Source organism: Dermochelys coriacea, chromosome 3 (genome assembly GCF_009764565.3).
Source record: "Dermochelys coriacea isolate rDerCor1 chromosome 3, rDerCor1.pri.v4, whole genome shotgun sequence".
Lineage (NCBI taxonomy): Eukaryota > Metazoa > Chordata > Testudines > Dermochelyidae > Dermochelys > Dermochelys coriacea.
This window is the reverse complement of record NC_050070.1, coordinates 86,460,020-86,482,164: the sequence shown is the minus strand read 5'-3', so window position 1 is coordinate 86,482,164 and position 22,145 is coordinate 86,460,020. Positions and strand designations below refer to the sequence as shown.

At 45.7% G+C, this 22,145-nt stretch overlaps 1 protein-coding gene across 4 annotated transcripts in view; it reads left to right on the top strand.

Moving 5' to 3' along the window:
• Window positions 1-22,145, top strand: part of REV3L (REV3 like, DNA directed polymerase zeta catalytic subunit) — a 280,711-nt gene that overhangs the window by 239,353 nt on the left and 19,213 nt on the right. For 3 of the 4 annotated variants that reach the window (XM_038395392.2, XM_043510836.1, XM_043510838.1), the window contains 6 exons: window positions 780-888; window positions 7,577-7,783; window positions 9,385-9,494; window positions 11,621-11,735; window positions 18,671-18,808; window positions 21,644-21,834. In XM_038395392.2, the coding sequence (XP_038251320.1) occupies window positions 780-888; window positions 7,577-7,783; window positions 9,385-9,494; window positions 11,621-11,735; window positions 18,671-18,808; window positions 21,644-21,834 (870 nt within the window). Of the gene's footprint in view, window positions 1-779; window positions 889-7,576; window positions 7,784-9,384; window positions 9,495-11,620; window positions 11,736-18,670; window positions 18,809-21,643; window positions 21,835-22,145 lie in introns of those variants that run through there. The other variant, XM_043510839.1, reaches the window with a different exon arrangement.

Below are 22,145 nucleotides of genomic sequence, written 5' to 3'. Positions count from 1 at the left end.
GGGAAACAACCAGCGTGTCCACTTGGCCAATGGGAGCTGCAGAGTCTGTGCTCAGGGCGAGGGCAGTGCACAGAGATCCCCTGGATGCCTGTGTGCCTAGGAGCCAAACATGGCAGTCACTTCCGGGAGCCACGTGGAGTCAGGGCAGGTAGGGAGCCTGCCTTAGCCGCACTGCGACGCTGGACTTTTGGTGGCCTAAAATCTCCTGGATTGGCTTCAGTAGCCTCTGGGAGATTGAGCCTGATTCCGGGAGACTCCCGGCCAATCTGGAAGGTTGGCAACTCTACAAGTTTCTGATTTGAAATCTTAAACAATTTATAGATTACCCAATAAAGCATGTGCAATTTCTAGCTGAGTTTAGATCAAGATTACATGCCTATGAGAAATTGGCCCCTGGGTACCATGGTGATATTTGCAGAACAAATTGACAAAATAGTTTCAGCATAGAATTTGGACACACATAGCTCCTTTGCTTTGAAAGAATGTTACTTGTAACTAAGAAATTTTAAATTGTGATAGGCTTGTTCATAGTAGTCTGTGACTGTAACCATACTGTTTTTGTTTTTTTCCACCAAATGCATCCAATGAAGTGAGCTGTAGCTCATGAAAGCTTATGCTCTAATAAATTTGTTAGTCTCTAAGGTGCCACAAGTACTCTTTTTCTTCATACTGTTTGTGTTGTGCTATCAATATTTTTAGTGTAGACTCTTACTTCCAATTATTTTGAATGTAAATTAATTGATCATTTTGTGACCTTATTTTATTTTCTTCTTTACTAGATTTGATGAGTTTAAATTTGGCTGTACATCCCTCAGAGTACCTCCTGACTTACTTTATCAGATTCGGCATGATATCACAGTGTCACCCAATGGAGTGGCTTTTGTCAAGGTACTGAGATTTCATTGCTCATTGACAGACCTTTTCACTTTTAGTTTGTTGGTTAATCCAAAATTAAACACGTTGCTGGTTTAGCAAAAGAAAAAATATTTTGTTTTTTTCAGTGTGTTGTCTTCCAGCACTTGACAGTACAAATCACAGGATTGAAATTTTGACAATTCAGGAAATAAATATGATAGTTGCATAGTTTTACTTTTACTAGGGTTTCAATAAAGGCTCATTTTCTCTATTATTGAAATTATATTTCTAATCATGCAGTGCAGTGATTCAGTGATGTATTTGTACTTCTTAATCATACTGGAATCCCAGTTACCTATGTGTAACAGTTCTTCTTTGTGTGCTTGCTCATGTCAATTCCATTGTAGGTATGTGCGTGGTCGGTGGAGACTTTTGCCTTAGCAGTATCCGTAGGGACAACTGTGGCGCCCTCTGGAGTGCCATGCTCATTTCAGGCACTGCCATCCCTACGCCCTCTCAGTTCCTTCTTACTGCCTGTGGCCTCGAGAGCTCAGTTTAGCCCCTCACCCAGATCCCACCAGTGTGATTGGGGTCCTGACACTGCATCAGTCGCGACATCGCAGCAGTGGCACCAAGGAAAGTGGCCAGCCCAGTGGCCTTACTGGGGCTCGTGGGGAATGCTGGTCATGGCTATGCCCCCTTCCCAGAGATCTTCGGCTGCTGCCTCAGAGCAACAGCAGATGACACTGGACCCCGTGCAGCACCGGATGTGCCTGCAGCACCAGTGGCACCGGTGATACCAATGGCACTGGGCTCAGTGCATGCTATTTGCTCAGAGGCCAGGGTTGAGGAAGTGGTACCCAGCCCTAAACCTCCCTCCCCTGGAGGGGAAGAAGCCACAGATCCTCCTCGTCCCCAGACGAAGCAGTGGCAGGCCCTTCAAGAGCTAGCCCCCCTGATGACTTTCAAGGAGCATCAGGCTCGGCTCCAGAGAGTGGCGGACAATCTGGGCTTACAGGTGGAGGAGATGGCTGAGCAGACTGACTCATTGTTCGATGTCCTCTCTGCTTCCACCCTAGTCCGCCTTGCCTTGCCAATCCACGAAGGGGTCTTAAAGATTGCTAAGGCCCTGTGGCAAAATCCCTCATCTATCCCTCCCACTTCCGAAAGGGTAGAGGAAAAAATACTTTGTCCCAGCTAAAGGGTTCGAGTGTTAATACACCCATCCATCCCCAGGCTCATTGGTCGTCTCTGCGGCCAGCGAAAAGGCCAAAATGGCTCCAGTCCTCCTCTACTCCCAAGAATAAAGAGACCAAAAGACTGGATCTCTTCGGGAGGAAAATTTATTCTACTGCCAGCATACAATTCCAGCTGGCAAACCACCAGGCTCTCCTGGGTAGACTTTAATTTGTGGGATATCCAACAAACTTTGGGATTTGTGGGATATCCTCCGTAAGTTCCAGGAGTTCCTCCCATGGGGGTTAGCCCAGGAGTTTTGCACGCCAGTGGAGGAAGGCACAGCTGCAGCCAGGTGCTCCCTACAAATGGCCTGGGATGCAATGGACTCTGCAACTTGGGTAGTCACGTCGGCGGTCGTGATGAGGCATCACTTGTGACTACAAATGGCGGGCCTCTTGCAGGAGATGCAGAATTCAATCCAAGACCTCCTGTTCGATGGGGTGGTCTCTTCTCTGAACAGATAGATGCCAGACTGCATGGGGTGAAGGATACAAAGCCCATCCTTCGTTTGTTGGGCATACATATGCCACAGCCTGCTCGGAAGCCCTTCCAGCTTCCCCCACCGCCAAGACCTTGGCTGCCCCACCAGGGTTTTGAAAGAAGAAGGGACAGACATCGCCCCTCTTCTTCCCGCTCACCTGCACAGCCTGGGCCCTCTAAACCCTCTGGAGGCCAGAAGCATGCATTTTGAGGGTGTAAGACCCATCTGGGACCTGCATCACTGCAACAAGTCTCCCAAAGTCTCTCAAGAAGTTGAGGTTCCGCATGGTTTCCCTGACCTCCATTATTCCTTCCCTGGATCCGGGAGACTGGTACACCACTCTCGACTTGCAGGATGCTTATTTCCATGTTTCCATATTCCCGGGACACAGGCATTTCCTCCATTTTATAGTGAGAGGCCGCCATTTCCAGTTCACAGCACTCCCTTTTGGCCTATTGTCAGTCCCAAGAGTGTTCACCAAGTGCATGGCACCAGTAGCGACTTACCTCAGGCGGCATGGGGTATACCTGTTCTCCTATCTCGCCAACTGGCTCATCAAAGACAGGTCTCCGGAGAGGGTGCAAAGAAGCCTCCATCTGGTTCGCTCCACCTGTCTCAGCCTGGGCCCATTGATAAACATGGAGAAGTCCATGTTAACGCCAGTACACGCATAAAGTTTATCGGGGCAGTTCTCGACTCCACGCAAGCCAGGGCCTTCCTTCCGGAAGCGCGGTTTCAGACCATGGTGGACTTAATCTCTTACATAAAGGCCCACCCGCTCATCGTGCCCCATACGTGCCTGCAACTGTTGGGCCACATGTATGTATGTGATCAGCCATGCCCAGCTTCATCTGAGGCCCCTACAAACATGGCTGACCTCGGTTTACATTCCCAGCAGGCACCTCCTGGACCAAGTGGTCACGATGCCGAGCCATGTCCCACTGTCTTTAGACTGGTGGTGGAACTCCGAGTGTTGCAAGGCGTTCTCTTTGTGACCCCGTTTCCTTCGTTCACCCTAGTCTCGGACACATCGGATCTAGGGTGGGGGGCCCACTTGGGCAAGCTCATCACCTAGAGACGTTGGCTGCAGCATGACCTAGCCTTGCACATCAACGTCAGGGAACTCAAAGCGGTCTTGCCCGATCTGAAGGGCAAGGTGGTGCAGGTCCTCACAGATGATATGGCTGCGATGTATTACATCAACAGGCAAGCTGGTGCCCCTCTGGGACTTCTGTGTACAGCACATCATCTTCCTGGTAGCAGTCCATCTGCCTGGAACCAGGAACGTCCTGGCAGATCACTTCAGCAGGTACTTCTTGTCTCGCCACAAATAGTCACTCCATGTGGAGGTGGCCAGCCTAATCTTCCGCAAGTGGGGGTCTCCCCAGGTGGACCTTTTTGCATCTCAGCAGAGCAGGAAGTGCCATGTGTTGTGCTCTCTACAGGGCAGGAACGAGGGCTCCTTGTCAGACGCCTTCTTGATTCCATAGTCCAAAACGTTAATATATTATTTTCCCCCAGTACCATTGATCCACAGGGTCTTGCTCAAGGTGAAGCAAGACAAGGCGACGATCATCCTCATAGCCCCAGCGTGGCCTCAGCAACACTGGTTCGGCATGCTGCTGAGCCTGTCAGCAACCACCCCACTGCAGATGCTTCTTCAACTGGATTTGCTCTCCCAGAGCCACAGCAACCTGCTGCATTCAAACTGACGGTGCTGCACTTGACAGCCTGGCTGCTGCGTGGCTGAGCGGGGAGGAATGGCATTGCTCCGCTGGTATCCAGTGGGTTCTGTTGGGCAGCAGGAAGCCCTTCACCAGGGCTACCTATGTGACGAAGTGGAAACACTGTGACGGTGCCCCCCCATAAGGCTTTATGGAAATATGCTGATGAATGTGTGTGTGTGTTTAGATATATATGACAGAAATATGTTTTATGCTACATATTCCATGTAACATATCTCTGTGAAGGTTATGATCTACTGAATCTATTCATTCTATTTGTATGCATATATCATTTTTGTATTCAAAGTTATGAATATTGGCTGGTGACTTGCTTGATTTCTAGTAGCCTTAGTAAGCATTTAGTCAGCTTCATGAGAAAGGAATGTGCAAGTTAAATGCCCAATCAAGAAGCACTTAACGGACAATGGATCTTGAAGACGCCAATCCACATCTGAACTTTCCCAGGAATGTGGCTTGGCTGGTAAGAAACTGTCATACATGGACATGTGACTTGCCCATGTGACTCAAACTCCATTTTGTAGCTGGATTCTATACAGGGGAGGGAGGGGCGTCTACCCACAGGAGAAAGTCTATTTCTCCCCTGGGAGACCCCCTCCATTTTGTCTTCAGCTGGCTAGAGAGCCTCTCCACCCTCAAGGATACCTGAAAGAAACTGGAACAAAGGACAGTAACTGCAGGGGGTGTGAGTGATTGCTGGACCCAGACTAGAAGGAGCCTAGTCTGTAAAAGGAAGCTTACTGGAACTGGTGAGGTTTTTATCTGTATTCAGTTTTATTACTGTACTAGACTTAGACTTGCGCATTTTATTTTATTTTGCTTGGTAATTCACTTTGTTCTGTCTGTTACTACTTGGAACCACTTAAATCCTACTTTCTGTATTTAATACAATCACTTTTTACTTATTAATTAACCCAGAGTATGTATTAATACCGGGGGGGAGGGGGGGCAAACAACTGTACCTATCTCTGTCAATGTTGCAGAGGGCGAACAATTTGAGTTTACCCTGAATAAGCTTTATACAGGGTAAAAAGGATTTATTTGGGGTTTGGACCCCATTGGGAGTTGTGCATCTGAGTGTAAAAGACAGGAACTTCCTAAGTTGCTTTCAGTTAAGTCTGCAGCTTTGGGGCACGTGGTTCAGACCCTGGGTCTGTGTTGGAGCAGACTGGCTTGTCTGGCTCAGCAAGACAGGTTGCTGGAGTCCCAAACTGGCAGGGAAAGCAGGGGCAGAAGTAGTCTTGGCACATTAGTTGGCAGTTCCCTAGGGGGTTTCTGTGATCCAACTGGTCACAGTGCGGGGAGGAGTAGCATTGATCCGCTGGTGTCCAGTGGGTTCTGTTGGGCAGCAGGAAGCCCTCCACCAGGGCTACCTATGTATGTATGTATGTGACGAAGTGGAAACGCTTCACGTGTTGGGTCTTGGATCAGCTCATTCGTGCAGAGAAGGCCTTGCAGCAGGACATCCCAGACTATCTGCTCCGCCTCAAGCTCCAGGGCTTGTCGTCCTCAGTCAAGGTACACCTGGCCGCCATTTCCACGTTCCACCCTCCGTTTCAAGGCAGGTCGGTCTTCGACCATCCCATGATGGCACAGTTCCTGAAAGGTCTGGAGCGCCTTTACCTGCATGTCAAGGACCCAGTCCCCCTTTGGGACCTGAATCTTGTGCTGTCAAGGCTCATGGGTCGCCCCCTTTGAGCCCTTGGCGTCCTGCTCCCTTTTGCTTTGCTCCTGGAAGGTCTCCTTCTTGGTTGCTATAACTTCGGCCAGTTGGATGTCTGAGATCAGGGTGCTCACGTCAGAGCCACCTTATATGGTCTTCTATAGGACAAGGTCCAACTGCGTCCACACCCAGGCTTTCTGCCCAAGGTCATTTCTCACTTCCACATGAGCCAAGATATTTACTTACTAGTCCTATATCCGAAGCCTCATGCGACCGCAGGCTGCATACCCTGGACGTCAGGCGGGCGCTGGCCTTCTACATTGATAGAACAAAGCCGTTCCATAAGTCAGTGCAGTTTTTTGTGGCTGTCGCTGACAGGATGAAAGGTTGCATGATGTCAGCTCAGAGACTCTTGTCCTGGATCACTGCCTGCATCCACTACTGTTACAAGCTGGCAATGGTGCTCCCGCCAGCTGTTGTGACGGCTCACTCAACTAGGGTGCAGATTTCCTCGGCAGCCTTCCTTGTTCAGGTGTTGATCCAAGAAATTTGTCAGGCTGCAACCTGGTCGTCCGTCCACACATTCGCTGCGCACTATGTGCTGACCTAGCCAGCTCGAGATGATGCTGGTTTCAGCAGAGCAATGCCACAATCGGCAAAGCTGTGAACTCCGAGTCCACTTCCAAGGATTCTGCTTGTAAGTCCCCTACAATGGAATCGACATGAGCAAGCACTTGAAGAAGAAAAAATGGCTACCTACCTTTCGTAACTGTTCTTCGAGATGTGTTGCTCATGTCCACTCCATTACCTGCCCTCCTACACCTCTGTCGGAGTTGTCAGCAAAAAGGAACTGAGGGCATAGGGCCGTTGGCACCTGATATACCGCACCGTGAGCGCAGCTCTCCAGAGGGCACACAGTTCCTATGGATACTGCTAAGGCAAAAGTCTCAGATGACCATGCACGGGGGTGCGTGCACACCTACAGTGAAATGGACATGAGAAACTCATCTCAAAAAACAACAGTTACAAAACGTAGTTAACCGTTTTTTCTCCTGCTGCTGCTCAGAAAGGCCTGTGCTTTTGAAGATGAAGATAATTTAATTTGAATTCCACTGTTTTCATTTTATGTCATGTGTAGACCTAGCTGACTATAGCTAATGTACATTCATGGCCCCAAACTGTTTCAGCTTGTCACCAAGAAAAATATTTAATGTAAAACAAAAACTTTAAGTTAAAAGATAAGTATTCCAAGGAATATTATAGTTTAAAAAAATCCTGAATATTTAAATGTGTCAACAAATAAAGGTAGTAAAACAGTCAAATCCTATTTCAGTTAATACAATCTTTTAAATATATGTACAAGTGCACAATATCACATTGTCCATTGCCAATTCAAAAAAATAACATTAAAGCTGCTCCCCCAAACTTTGCCTCCCTTTCAGATTAAGTATATTAACAAAACCAGCCAAAGTACTGATTGCTAGAACACCTCACGGTTAATGTATATTCATGTCAAAGGCTAACTACTAATTCCTGTGTTCTGTTTCAGTTGGCTTTTTTTAAACATTTTGTTTCTCTTCATTCCTTTTTTGGTAGCCTTCAGTAAGAAAGGGCGTGTTGCCAAGAATGTTGGAAGAAATTTTGAAGACCAGGATAATGGTGAAGCAGTCAATAAAGGCTTACAAGCATGACAAAGCTATCACTCGAATGCTTGAGGCGCGTCAGCTGGGTCTTAAACTGATAGCTAATGTCACGTTTGGTTATACTGCTGCTAACTTTTCTGGAAGAATGCCATGTATAGAGGTAAGGGATGCAGATAAAATGCAAAAGGGATTTAGGAAAGAGACTGTAGTTAAAGCAGCACCAGATAACGTAATGTCAGTGCTTGAAACCTACATTTAATCTAAATGCTACCATAAGTGCTGTTTTTTTGCTCTTAAAGTACTAAAAATCTCTTGGTTTCAGTATTGAGCTTAATCTTTTGAAATCCATTTTGTAGTGACAAAATACTTAGAATTAGTATTTTCATAAAGATGGATTGGACTAGAGTTCCAATCATCAAAGTAAAACAATTTTGTGTAGCTGTTTCAGCCCTTCTTTTAAAAACAACAACAAAACAGTACAATCCAAAAACCAGAGTAAACTGAAAGGTTTAAGTACCAAGGAAGGAGGAGGATTGCTTAGAATGCTCATGGAGGCTACAGCTACGGGTACTGGGACAAAAATGTGCTAAGGAAAATGTAGACTGTATGGAACAAATGTGCTTTCTCCTGATTTTTGAATAAGTAAGAATGTAATAAATTATGTACCTTCCATGTTAATTTATTTCAGCCTTCATTAAAATAAATTGAAATTAATTCTGCTGGTTTGTTTACCGCACAATGTCTTACAAATAAAGTTACATATGTCCCTTAATTAGACATTTAGAACCTTATTCTGAAGACCCATACTGAAGAAAATGCCTCAATGATTTCAGTGAGGAGTTTTGGCTGAGTAGGACTAGAATCACACCCTTGTGACTGTCACTGTTCCTCAACATGCACTTACAATGCTAAGAATGATATGTGATATTAAGGAGACAATATATCACTTGGTTTACTCTTAAAGCTTGAATTTATAAAAAGGAAAAAGGGAACTTCATGATTAAAATGAATATCTTTTCTGTGTACAGGAAAGAAGTTGACAAAAGTAGCATTTTCTTCATTTACTTCCATTAAAAACTGACACCTGATAAGTTTGTGTCTGTCCAAGCAGCCTCTGCTTTTAATGAATAATTGAAATTAGCGAGAAAAAGACATTTTAGGTCATCATGTCCATCTCTTCGTTAATGCACATTTGTTCCGTACAGTACATTCTCAGGTGCATAGTCTAGTTTTAAATGACTCAAGAGATGGGACTTTCACCACTTCATTAGAGAGATGTATTAAACTATGAATAGCAATTCCTGTGAGGTTTTTTCCTGATACCCAGTCTACATTTTACTTAGCACAATTTTATCCCGGTACTCCTAGCTGTAGCCTCTGAGAGCATTCTAAGCAATCCTCCTCCTTCCTTCGTACTTAAACCTTTCAAATATCTATAGCTGCTTATAACTTCCCTTCACTTATTTAGGTAAGCTAAAGCTGTAATCTTTCCTTCTAAATTAATCCCTCCACCGCCGTAATCATTTCTGTTGCTCTTTCCTGAATTCTTTCCTGTTTTATTGATTCGTGTTTACAGTAAATCAGTTTTCAGAATTTGCTTTCTATTGTTGTTGTTTTTTTAAACCAGCAAATGCAGCCCTTTACTTTGCATGATGATGATGATGATGCAGAGATGGATTCAGAGTGATGGTGATTTACACAGGGGTTGTTTTGAATGCAGTAGTACAGCAGGAAAGATTTTCAGTGTATCTTTATTTGCAGATTGGGGATAGTATTGTCCATAAAGCCAGAGAGACCTTGGAGCGAGCTATAAAACTGGTGAATGATACGAAAAAATGGGGAGCTCGGGTTGTATATGGCGATACTGACAGGTAATTAATGGCTGCTTCTTCTGATGCTATGTGAAACTGTTAGCCTCCTTTGTGAGGTGGAAAGGAGGAAATCACCATGATCTGCATTCAAAAGCTTACGGCAGGTCTCCATGGATCTATTTTTCTGTTGTTTTAATAAATGATATTTGCCTGTTGCATTAAACATACAGTTCAGTACGTATTTCAATTCAGACTGTTAAATTACCTTTATGGAGTCTGGGCTAGCTTCCCCATTTTGAAAAGCTGTCAGATAGGGTCAGCTGGGCTACCATGGCAGTTCCCAAGTGCTGCTAATAGGGATAGAGATCCCCTTTCATGCCATCAGTCCCTCAAAAACTGATTAGTGGTTGCTGTTTGACTCCCAACCATTGCTAGGTGGAGGGTACATGCTCTTAAATGGACCAGAGCCCTGCTGGTATAGTTCCTAACTGGTGTGATGGGGGTGTAACAGTGCGGCGACTCACCTCTGTGGCACCTCCTGCTGGTCTCTCAGGGAATTAGCTCTTCCAGCCTCCGAAGCGCCCTCTACAGGCCGGTGTCCCGCTTGCCACTGGCCCCCGTGTCCATCCCGGACCCCAGTGCCCCTTTTACCCAGGGTGTTGCCCTCTGGTAGTACCCCCACAGTCTCTGGGCCTCCTCTCCCCGGGGAACCCCCACCCACTATCGCCACCTTGCCTCAGTCTTTGGCTACTGCCAATCACTATTGAGCCCCTGCACACTGGGGTGGACTGCAGTGTGTAAGCCAATCATCACAGGCCAGGGGGGCTTGGGCCTGCTGCCTCTGCCTCCCTTTGGACTGCCCTCTGTGACTCCAGTACCTATCCTAGGCCGTCTGCCAGGCCTGCATCCTGGGGCTTTTCCAGCCTGGAGCCTCCCAACTCCTCTGGCCTTCCCCAGCCTGGCTTCACCTCAGGTACCCTGATACTCTCCCCAGAAGCCAGGCCCATCTCTCTCAACAGCTAGAGGAGACTGTCTGCTCTTGGCCCACTGCCGTCTTATAAGGGCCAGCTGAGCCCTGATTGGGGCGTGGCCACATCTGAGCCTGCTTTCCCCAATCAGCCTGGGAACTGCTTGCTCCCAGCCACAGCCCTTTCCTGAGCTGTTTTAAGCTCTTTAAGGCTGGAGCAGGTGACTACCCTGCTACGGGGGGGGGGGGGAGGGTGGCCAGGCCAGAACTGCCCCTTTTGAACCAGGTGCCTTTGGTGACTACTTCTGTGATCTGAGTCTAATGTTGGCCCGGCATGAAGTATTCCCACTCTGTTTTAAAATGAAACCAGCTTGCACTTCATAACTAATTGTCGTGCAATATATAAACTAAAAATATAAATAAGATATGTCCTGTTAGGTAATACACACATTAAGCAATACATTTTCTGGCTGGCTTTCAGTAAAGAAAAATTGATCATTAAACCTCTCAACATGCCAAAGATCATTATGGTAATTTTACAGAGCAGGGACCGGCAACCTTTGGCACGCATCCTGCCACGGTAAGCCCCTTCACAGCCATAAGGACTTAGAGATTAAGTATTTTTTTTTTAAAAAAAAGCTGAAGTCCTGGAGCACTAAAAATCGTCCTGGAAATGAGAACCCGCTCACCAAGCCATCAAGTGCCATTCCAATTTGACCCCTTCTGCACAGCCACTTCTCTACTAAATTCATACTGAATAAACTGTTTAGTACCAATTATATTCTTTATCCCTCCTCAATATAGAATTTGCTGTTTCTAGCTCAACCGCCCACAGCCTAGCACTTTCAGATCACAGGTATAGCATAGAATCTTGTGTTCCTGATGTCATGGGACTTGGGGCTGGGTTCCATGTCTCGGAGCCGGAAATGTAAAAATTTATTCAGTGGAAGAACTATGATGCATGGACCACCAGGGGGAGGTAGTTAGGCAAGAAAATGAAGTGCTGTAAAGGAAGCTGGAGGGGAAGGGATTGCTGTGAGAAGTTGAGGATGTGTCAGTGAGTAGACTGGTGGACAATCTCAACGAATTTTGTCAACCACATATGTCCCTGTTTCCCAGTCAAGATACTGGCAAATGTATTATAGCTTGTAAACCCATTCCAGGATATATGTTAAAGTAATGGTGTCCCTACTTCCTATTTCTACTTTTATCTTTTTAGCATGTTTGTACTCTTGAAAGGAGCCACTAAGGAACAGTCTTTCAAGATTGGTCAAGAAATTGCTGAAGCTGTAACAGCTACCAACCCGAAACCAGTAAAACTGAAATTTGAAAAGGTAAAAGGAAAATACATTTTACGCCAAATGTCTGGATAGAAAATGTTATATCTTTAAACATGTTAGTGGTTCAGCTGTTCAATAAGGTTTTGATTTTGATCAGTGACTTAACAGAATTGTGGGTGTTTCTTTGAGTGTACGGCCAGCAATCCTTTCAGCTGTATTTCATTGTCCTGCAGTTGTCAGAGGAAGTCTGCAGAGAAAATTTAGACATATTGGCCCCAATCACCCACAAAGAACAGGTTCCTGAATGCAGTGTGGATCAAAATAATTTTAATATTATTGCACATCCAAAAGAGCAGTGGAGAATATCTTTAGTAGAAGTTTGTTGTTTTCATAAATGTGTCTCCTTCACTTGACATGATGAATGGTAAGAATAATATCAGTTTAAGGGCCGCTATATTGTTGAGATTGTCCTTTCATTTAATATTTTAAACTAATTTATTTTTAGAGAGGGAGAGACAGCACAATTCAATAGAACAATATTGAGAGTCTGGTGGTTCTTCAAGTGATGGTCCCTATCTATAGTCCACTGTGGGGTGCACATGTGCTCCTTGCAACTGAGTCCGGAAGATTTTTCATTAGCAGTGTCTGTTTGTCCATGCCTTTGCCCTGCACATTCTCATGCTCCAAACTGAGGACATAAGGGAAAGCATGGATCAATCGCCTCTCCAGTTCCTTTCTACCACCTCTAGTCTCAGACCAAACCCCTGCAGTGTCCACAGCTTTGCTAGCGTTCCTGCCTCAAATTCAGGTTTTTTTCTGTAGTTGACCTTTTGTAGATGGTTAGTATGGGGCTTCCTCCATCATTTGGGGTACTTAGAATGCCCAAGATCTCCACTTCAAGCCCTGTGCAGCCTGCCCCCCATTGTTCCCAGTTAGTGACTTCGATGACATTTGCTTATACTGCTTGGTAGTCCCACATTCCCTCCCAAGTGCAATATTTGTTGTTCCTTTTGGCTCCAAACCTGGCAGTCTTGTGAGTTCCAGCTCAGAAGGTATCTGATGGAGTGCTGGATGAGGCCCTAGTCCGACCCTGGGTCTTCAGATCCCCTGTACATCGGGCAGAGGTGCCGAGAAGTGTCCCACCAAGCACAGTGCTCCCTAGCTCTGGAACATCAGAGGGCAGAGCTAAGGACTCTAGCAGGCAAAGCAGATGGGAGGAGGGTAAGAGCAAGCATTCACATGAAAAGTGAGACAAATCCTCTCTTTAGTCCTCATCTAAGAAGAGGACTTTCTCCCTTATGCCCTCCAAATGTGATGAGACTCCATGCTCCAGTATGGATATGTCGGGACCTCATGGGAAGCACGGATCCAACTTGGCTCATGGGGAGCCAAGAGTGTTCCAAAGCCACTGATCACCAAAGGAGCTAGCCCAGGCCTATCACTAGCAAGGCAAAGAAGGGAGCAGTCATCAGCTGAACCAACAGTAGAGTCCATCAGCAAGGAAAAGGATTCAGTGGTACTAACACTCATCGTCTGACTTAAATTGGCACTGTTAGCTCTACCAAAAGGCAGAATCCCCTCTCCCTCCTCTATGACTGCGTGTACTATCCTCAACAGTCTGGCTATGTATTCTGGCCCACAGTCACCAATACTCACTGATACAGATGACTACTAGTGGTGCCTGCAGTGTCAGTTCATCATTCACCAGTACGGTCGATCAGCCTAGAGTTACAAGGCCTGTGGAATCTGAGGACTCGTATTCCTCCAGTGAGCATGAGACTGAAGCCAGTGGCTTCACTGACTATACCATGACGTGAGATCAGCCCCAACAAAGGTTCCAGAATTTCCTAGGCATCTTCTTACTCCCATAGAACACACTGCCTGGCTCAGGACCAACAGTACCCTTTTCCCTGGGGATCACCTCCTTATCCATATGATCCCTCTTGCTGGCCCTCTTGGGGTTCCCGGGATCTGTATTTAAAACCTCCCAATTTCAGGGGATCAGAGAAGAAGTTCAAACAGAGGTCACCTCATAGAAGAGAACCCCCAACCCTCTTAGAATCACTATGAGGCGGAAGAACAACCTGAGCAAATGGACCTACTCATTTCACTTTTGTCCTCGTTTCCTGACAATGCAGTTGCAGTGACCTCACCATTGCCATCCAGAAGCTGTACACAGTTTTAGGACCTCCTGAGGAGAATCACAGATGCATTTTAGTTTCTCCTGGAGGAAGTTCAAGACATCATTCACAAGTTGCTGAATATCCTCCAGACTGCAGGTCCTAGCAAGGTGGCACTTCCAATCAATGAGGCCGTATTAGTGCTGACCAAAATAATCTGGCATTCCCTACCTACTTTTGCTCCCCATTTCAAAAAGGATGGGGAGAGAAGTACTTTGTCCTGTCTAAAGGGGTAGAATACTTGTTTTCACACCCTGAACTCCCTTGTATGTCAGGCCATCACTGAACATAACAGACTGCACCGGCCTAGGTGTACTCCCTCTGACAAGGATGCTAAAACATGAACCTCTTCAGAAGAAAGAATTTCATCTCAGCTAGGGTACGTTTCCACTTTGTGAATTTTCAGGCCTTGATGTCTAAATATGATTGTATTCATTATAATTTTTCTGTATTCACTGACAAACTACCCCAGAAATTTAGACCACAATTCCAGGCCATCATCAACAAGGGTAAGCTGATAGATAGATCATCCCTGCAAGCTTCAGTTGAGGACACAGTTTCTCATTCCATAGCAACTTTGACCATCACAAGACGAGCTTCGTGGTTTCAATCCTCTGGGTTTCCAAAGGAAGTTCAAGCTCCTGTGGAGAACCTCCTCTTAGAGGGCAACAACCTATTCAGTGACAAAAATGGATGAGTCACTACACACCCGTAAGGACTCTTGTGCAAGTCTCCACTTCTTAGATATATACATTCCAGCACCTCAGAGAAAATACTCCAAACTGCTTCCATGCAAACAACATCTTGCTCCTCAACCTTATTACCACCAAAGGGCCTCTGAGCCTCCCAGAAAGTGCCAGAGAGTGCAGTGCAACAGACAGAACATCCCTCCATTGTACTCTTCCCAGTCCCAGGCTCCCACAAAGACATTTTTGATGGGACCCGTGAGAGCCGCCAACCAGTTCCCCCAACACCCATACTCCATTCGGTGGCCATCTGGCCCGTTTCTCCCCAGTGTGGCATCATATCGCATCAGACAGATGGGTTCCAGAGATCATCAACACTGGCTATACAATAGAATTTCTGTACATCCCTTTCAAAAAAACTCATCCCCCTGTCCCTCTTGAAGGACCCATGTCATGAGGGGTCATGAAAGGACTCTGACAGGAGGTGCAGACTCCCTACTCGCACTATAGCATGGGGGGGGGGCTTTTATTCAAGATATTTATTCATCCCTAAAAAGAAAGGAGGCTGGAAACTTAGTCTGGATCTCAGACAATTGAATATCTTCATATGCTGTTCAAGATTCAGAATGATCACCCTGGCCTCAATAATCTCCTCTCTAAACAAAGATGACTGGTTTGCAGCTCTTCGTTTGACAGATGCCCATTTCCACATAGACATTCACCCAGCGAACAGGAGATTCCTGCATTTTACAGTGGGCCTAGACCAATTATCAATGCAAAGTGCTTCCCTTCCGTCTCTTGACAGCCCCGAGGGTTTTCACAAAGGTGCCATCCGTAGTGGTGGCATACCTGTGTCACCATGGCACCCCAGTATTTCCCTACTTTGATGACTAGCTGCCCATATGTTGGTCATACTAGGACAATCGGTGGTCTTTTCCCTTTCAGCCTCCTTCAATCCTTAGGACTCCAAGTAAACCTAAAAAAGTCCACGTTAGTACCCATGCAAACTATAAACTTTATTGTAGTAACTTTGGATTCAATTACAACCAAAGCATACTTACCCCAGGACAGATTCCAAGCCCCGAGGGACCTCATCAACCAGCTTTGATTGAGCCCTCAGACAATAGTGTGGTTCTACTGGATCATGTCTTCCTTTGCCTGCGTGACACCCTTTGCAAGGCTCCATCTTCAGGGCCTTCACCTTTGGTTACAATCCAAGCAGCGGCAATCCAGACAGGAGAGTCTTGATTCACCACAATGTTCTGGCATCTTTCAGCTGGTGGGTGAAACAAAAAAGTTGTATTCATTGGGGTTCCCTGTGTTTCCTGCTCCATCCACAAAGAAGTTAATTATTGGTGCTTCCCTACTGGGCTGTAGCACATCTGGACAAAAATGTGGTTCAGGTTCTAGGACCCAACTAGAATCCAAGCTTCAAATCAATGAATAGTAAGGAGTACATGAAGTTTCCTGCTTTTCATCCATGCTGTACACATTCAGGTTATGTCAGACAATATGACTACAGTATACTACAGCTACAAACTGGGAGGATCAAAGTCTGCTCCTTTGCACGGATGAGATCAGACTCTGGAATTAGTGTATGCAACACCAGATCACCCTCTTGACAGTGCATCTCCTAGGAGCAATGCACACCTTGGTGGACAGTCTCAGTAGCACTTCCACAGAGACCATGAGTAGAAATGTCACAACTTGATGTTACACTGTATTTTCCAGCAATGAGGATTTCTTCATGTCCCAAGAGAACAAGAAATACCCAACTTACTGTTCCCAAGGAGCTCGGGGACCCATTCCTAGTATAGTGGTCAGAGCCATTAATATAAGCTTCCCCATCCATTCCCCACTTACCATGAGGGAAATCAAGCAGGACAAACTGTCAGTTATCCTGGTGGCAGAAGTAGTTTTAGTTCACCAGCATTGTGCAGATGGCTTCACAGCCATGCATCCAGCTATTTCTGAACTTATTGACTCAGGTCAATAAAAGACCACCAATCCCAATCCAGCACACCTCTATCTATTTGGTATTTGAATGTAAGACAAACCGAGAAAGGACATGTTTGTAGATGATGATCTCCATCCTTAGTTATAGCATGAAAATCTCTGAGGGAATGTTATGCTACAAATTGGATTTTCCTTTGGTGCTAACGTCATTAGATACCTTTAGAGGACTCATGAGAATCCCTACCATCTTGGACTACTCCTTTCTCTAAAGAAGTTGAGTCTCTCTCTCAGCTTGCTGTGTACACATTTGCCAACAATTAATGCCTTCCATCCTCCAGTGGGAAACTGTTCTTCACGCACCCTACAACTGTGAGATTTTTGAAAGGCCTTGCCAGAATGTTTCCTCTGGTACTAAAATCGATGCCAACTTGGGATCTCCATCTAGTATTGTCGGCTCTCGTGAATACTCTATTCAAACCTTTAGCCCAGCGGTTCTCAAACTGTGAGTCAGGACCCCAAAGTCGTGACCCCATTTTAATGGGGTTTCCAGGGCTGGCTTAGACTTGCTGGGGCTCAGGGCTGACTCCCGAGCCCCACTACCCGGGGCCAAAGCCTGAGGGATTCAGCCCTGGGCAGCAGGGCTCAGGTTTACAGGCCCTCTGGCTGGGGTGAAGCCCTTGGCCTTCGGCTTTGACAGCTTCCCAGTCCAGGGCAGTAGGGCTCAGGCTTTGGCTTTGGCTCCCCAACACAGGTCAGTGGGAATCAGGTGTAATTTTTCTTGTCAGAAGGGGGTTCGCGGAACAATGAAGTTTGAGAACCCCTGCTCTAGCCTCATGCTCCCTTCTCCATCTGTTTATGAAGGTGCCTTCATGACAGCAGTCACCTCTGCCAGAAGAGTAGGTGAGTTTGAGGCCCTTATGGCAGAACTTCCCTACATGATCTTCCATAAGAGTAAGATTTTTTGGAGATTACACCCCAAGTTCATTCCAAAGTTTCCATCAGAATTCCACTATAATCAGATCAGATATGTGCCTTTTTTCTATCAAACTCATTATATCACCAGAGAAGACAGGAAGCTCCATTTCTGGATAGCCATTGAGCCTTAGCTTAGCTTTCTACCTGCAGGAACAAAACCCTTTGGGAAATCGAACTATTCCTTTCCATTGCTGAGTGGATGAAGGGGAAAGCAATCTTTTCACAGAAACTTTCTCAATGGATTTCGGGTTGCATCCCACTTTACTATGAGCTTACGGAAACTCTGTCCCTCAAGGTGTGAGGGCCCACTTGACCAGAGCAGAAGCTATCTCAGGGGCTTTTATTCAGGCTGTTCACCTCCTGGAGATCTGTAGAGCTGCAATGTAGGGTTCTATGCATAGCTTTACTAGACTTTTCGCCCTCAGCAAATGCATCCTTCACTACAACATCCATGTAGTCTGTGCACTCTCCTTCTCTGTGAGTACCGCTTGTGAATTACCCACAGTGGAATACACATCACTTGAAGAAGAAAGGAAGATTACTTACCTTGTAGAGTAGCTGGAGTTCTTGGGAGATGTGTGGTTCCTATGTGTATTCCACTACTCACCCTTCCTCCCCTCTCCTTCAGCTCCTTTCCTAAAGTGATTTACAGTAGAGAAGGAACTGGAGAGGCAGGCAGTCTGTGCTTCCCCTTATGCCCTTCGTTTGGGGCATGAGGAGGTGTAGGGCACAAGCATAGACCAAAAGATACTGCTAATGAAAAATCTTCCAGTCTCAGCACCTCACAATGGAATACCCATAGGGACCATGCATCTCAAAGAACTTCAGTTACTGTAAGGTAAGTAACCTTTCTTTATGGCTAGAATGGCAAGAGCATTCAGAATGATGGCTGTCACTGTTAGACTGTATGTGACTTTGTGTGCCTGAATCTTACAGGATCCTCAGTTTGCGTATCATGTGACAATATCTAGATAGAATATAAGGTGAGTTAAATGTGGAATGACAGTCTGAACCTACACTTTTCCTGTGGACCTTTAATGTTCCTTTAACTTACTTTTATTTGTGTTTGTGAGGAAACAAAAGGTAAAAAAGTCAAAATTAACATATCCTTAGAAAAACCTCTAAACATGCAATCCTGTTATGCTGCCAATGAATAACAGTATAAAGAGGCTACATGTTTTTAACACTACAGGTGTATTTGCCATGTGTCTTGCAAACCAAGAAGAGGTATGTGGGATATATGTATGAAACACTGGATCAAAAAGACCCAGTATTTGATGCAAAAGGCATAGAGACAGTTCGAAGAGATTCTTGTCCTGCTGTTTCCAAGGTAAAGTACACACAAATTCTTTCAAGTTTTACAAATATAGTATGTTGTTCCTTAAAAATGCAGTCCTTAAAAATCATTTCAATATATGCCCCATAAAAATTCTAACTCTGGAGACAAGATCTGTCTCTGTTCTTTGGGGTTTTCTCCATTGTTTCTGGCACAAGTAGTGCAAGACCTGGATTTCTGAACTGAACTGAGGACTGCTACATGGTTTTACAGGGCACTGCCACAGCCCACCATACCAGCACCCAATCCTTCAACACCTTAAACTAGGGGTCGGCAACCTTTCAGAAGTGGTATGCCGAGTCTTCATTTATACACTTTAATTTAAGGTTTTGCATGCCAGTAATACATTTTAATGGTTTTTAGAAGGTCTCTCTCTCTAAGTCTATATATTATATAACTAAACTATTGTTGTATGTAAAGTAAACAAGGTTTTCAAAATGTTTAAGCAGCTTCATTTAAAATTAAATTAAAATGCTGATCTTGCTCAACCCGCTGCCGGCCTGGGGTTCCGTTCACCTAGACCGGCAGCACACTGAGTGGGGTCTGCGGCCGGGACCCCGGCTGGCAGGGGCTGGCGGCCAGAACACCCAGACCAGCAGCAGGCTGAGCAGGGCCAGCTGCTGGGACCCCAGACTGGCAGTGAGCTGAGCAGCTCTTGAGGCACTCAGCCCACTGCCGGTCTGGGGTCCCAGTCGCCAGCTCCTGCCAGCCAGGGTCCCGGCTGCTGGCCCTGCTGCCGGTTTGGGATCCCGTCCCTGCCCGCATAGAGTGGGTACCTACCTTCTCCCTGGTTCTAGCCCATTCTCATCCTCGATCTCTGCACTGAGATGAGGGTGGGAGTGTGCTGAGCACAGGGTTGAGGGTGAAGGAGCAGGCTGGGAGTTGGGGTATAGGGTCTGGCCAGGAGCTAGAATGAGGGAGGGGGCTCAGGGTTGGGGCAGGAGGTTTGGGTATGGAGTGCTTATCTGGGCAGCTCCCACTTGGTGCAAGGGGTGCAGGTGGGAATGTGAGGTGGGTGCAGGAGCTCCCGTCTGGTGCTCAGGGTGGGGGTGGGAATGTGGGGGGTGCAAGAGTCAGGGTATGGGGTGTGGGGGGGGCTGGGTATGTGTGTGGAGGCTGGAGTCAGGGCATGGGGTGTGTGAGGGGGGTGCAGGGGTCAGGGCAGAGGGCTGGGAGGGTATGTGGGGAGGTGCAGGGCTCACGGCAGGGGGCTGGAGAGGATATGCCCTGATTCCACCCCCCTTCCCCAAGATCCTGTCTCCACCTGTCTCCACCTCTTCTCCGGAGCAGCTTCTCCCCCTCCCTTGCAAGGACCATCAGCTGATCGGGAGAGAGCGGAGGAGGGGCAGGAACCCAGCATGCTGGGGGAAGAAGCGGGGAGGGGGGAACTTCCCTGCTTTGCAGCAGCAGCTGGCAGGACCAAGCTTCTTCACCCTGCCCGGGGGAGCAGAGAAGAGCCGGCCAGGATTTTTAATGGCATGCTGCTGCCTGCCAGGGTCCCGGCCTGGGTTCAGCAGCGGGCTGAACGGGGCCGGTGACTGGGACTCAATAGGCAGCAGCATGCCATTAAAAATCAGCTCGTGTGCCGTAGGTTGCCGACCCCTGCTTTAAACTAAGCAAAACTTTTCATTGCATTCACTCATTAGAGCACATATGATCCTTCCCTCAGGTCCTTACAATGTTTGCAGAAGGCTGTCCTTGGAACTTCTCCCCTTTCAAGGTGATCAGGAGCCTCTCTCAAATGCTTTGCACCTTTCAAGGTGTTCATGGGGGATTCTACCACACTTCTCACTACACAGCTAGTTTAGCCAAGAATTCATGCTGAGGGTGTCCTTTCTTAGCTGTCTATTTTCAATTTGTTTTTTAAAAAAAGAATCAGCTATTCATACTCGGTCAAATCAAAACCAATTTCCTTTGAAACAAGGAAAAGCACCCTCCTTAATAAGGGCTATTTCTGTGCCATATTTTATCTTTTAACCCAAGCTGTTTTTTCTGTAGAGCTACTCAGAAAAAGGTGGCAAGAATATTTTTGAAGTGGGAGAATATCTTTTTCACTGTATCCATACTCAAAAACTCTTCAACTGTTGAGGAAAAAAAAAACCACCTTCAGGCAGAGACAAGGCATGGAAAATGTGAGCCTGAAAGGTGAAAATGCCAAAAAGTTGAGTGACTAAAAATGGGGTGCTAGAATGGAAACAATTATTTTTTATTTAGCCCCTTCCAACAGAATGCTTGTAATCTAGCACCCTGTGAACATTTTTGTTAATCTTTCTGCTGACCTAATTTTGCTGAAGGCCAAAACATTAGTTATTTTTTATGTTCTGTTCCCACAAAATACTTCTTGCTGATGACTCTGTAAGTGATGGATCATTCTTTCATTAGAAAAATATGTATTGCGAGAAAGGAAAAAGTAGTATGGAAAATATTGTTAACCTCAAAAAAACTGAGAAACAGCTGCTCATATGGTGCATTTATTTAGCACCTTTGAAGAGCAGAGGAGAATACTGAAAGGTGTCGTATATAATATTCTATTTCAAAATTAAGAAAAATCTTTCTATATAGTGTAGTGGCATTTGCCATATGTTTGTCATATAAATTCCATATACAGTGCTCTTTTTAAGGTTTTCTTTGCTTTGTAAAATAAAAATAGAGATGGGAGATAGGGATTTCTTAGAGGAAAAACAAAAATTGGTTCTTTTTTTTTAAAACGTATGTTTTTGAATTTATACTGAATATATATTTAAAAGATTTCTTTATATAAATTTAAACTCCTTTTACTAATGTTGAACAAGAAACCAGATTTTTCACATCTCTCCTTTTGTTTTGAAGATACTTGAGCGTTCTATCAAGCTGCTATTTGAAACACGTGACATAAGTCAGATCAAACAGTATGTTCAGAATCAATGCATGAAATTACTAGAAGGCAAAGCCAGCATGCAAGATTTCATCTTTGCAAAGGAATACAGAGGGAGTTCCGCTTACAGACCTGGAGCCTGTGTACCAGCACTAGAAATCACAAGGTAAATGAGAAGCCTAAAAGTGCTAATCATGGATTATCAAACACCTTTTTCCTTAATCTTTTGTGCTTCTGGTTGTGGTTCTCAGCCCACTTCTCAGAGAGCATATGTCTACATCACAGACTAACATAGCCGTTAGTACTAGCCCTAGTTGGGTGTCTCAGAAGAGGGATCAAGGATTGAATAATAATGGAAACCCAGTTTCTTCCTTACTACTAGAGATTATCACTCAAGGTCAAGAACAAGACCTACCGTCAAGGCAGTGTAGTGAAACCTATGCTGTTACTGACCATTCTTGAGGACTTCAGTCTCAG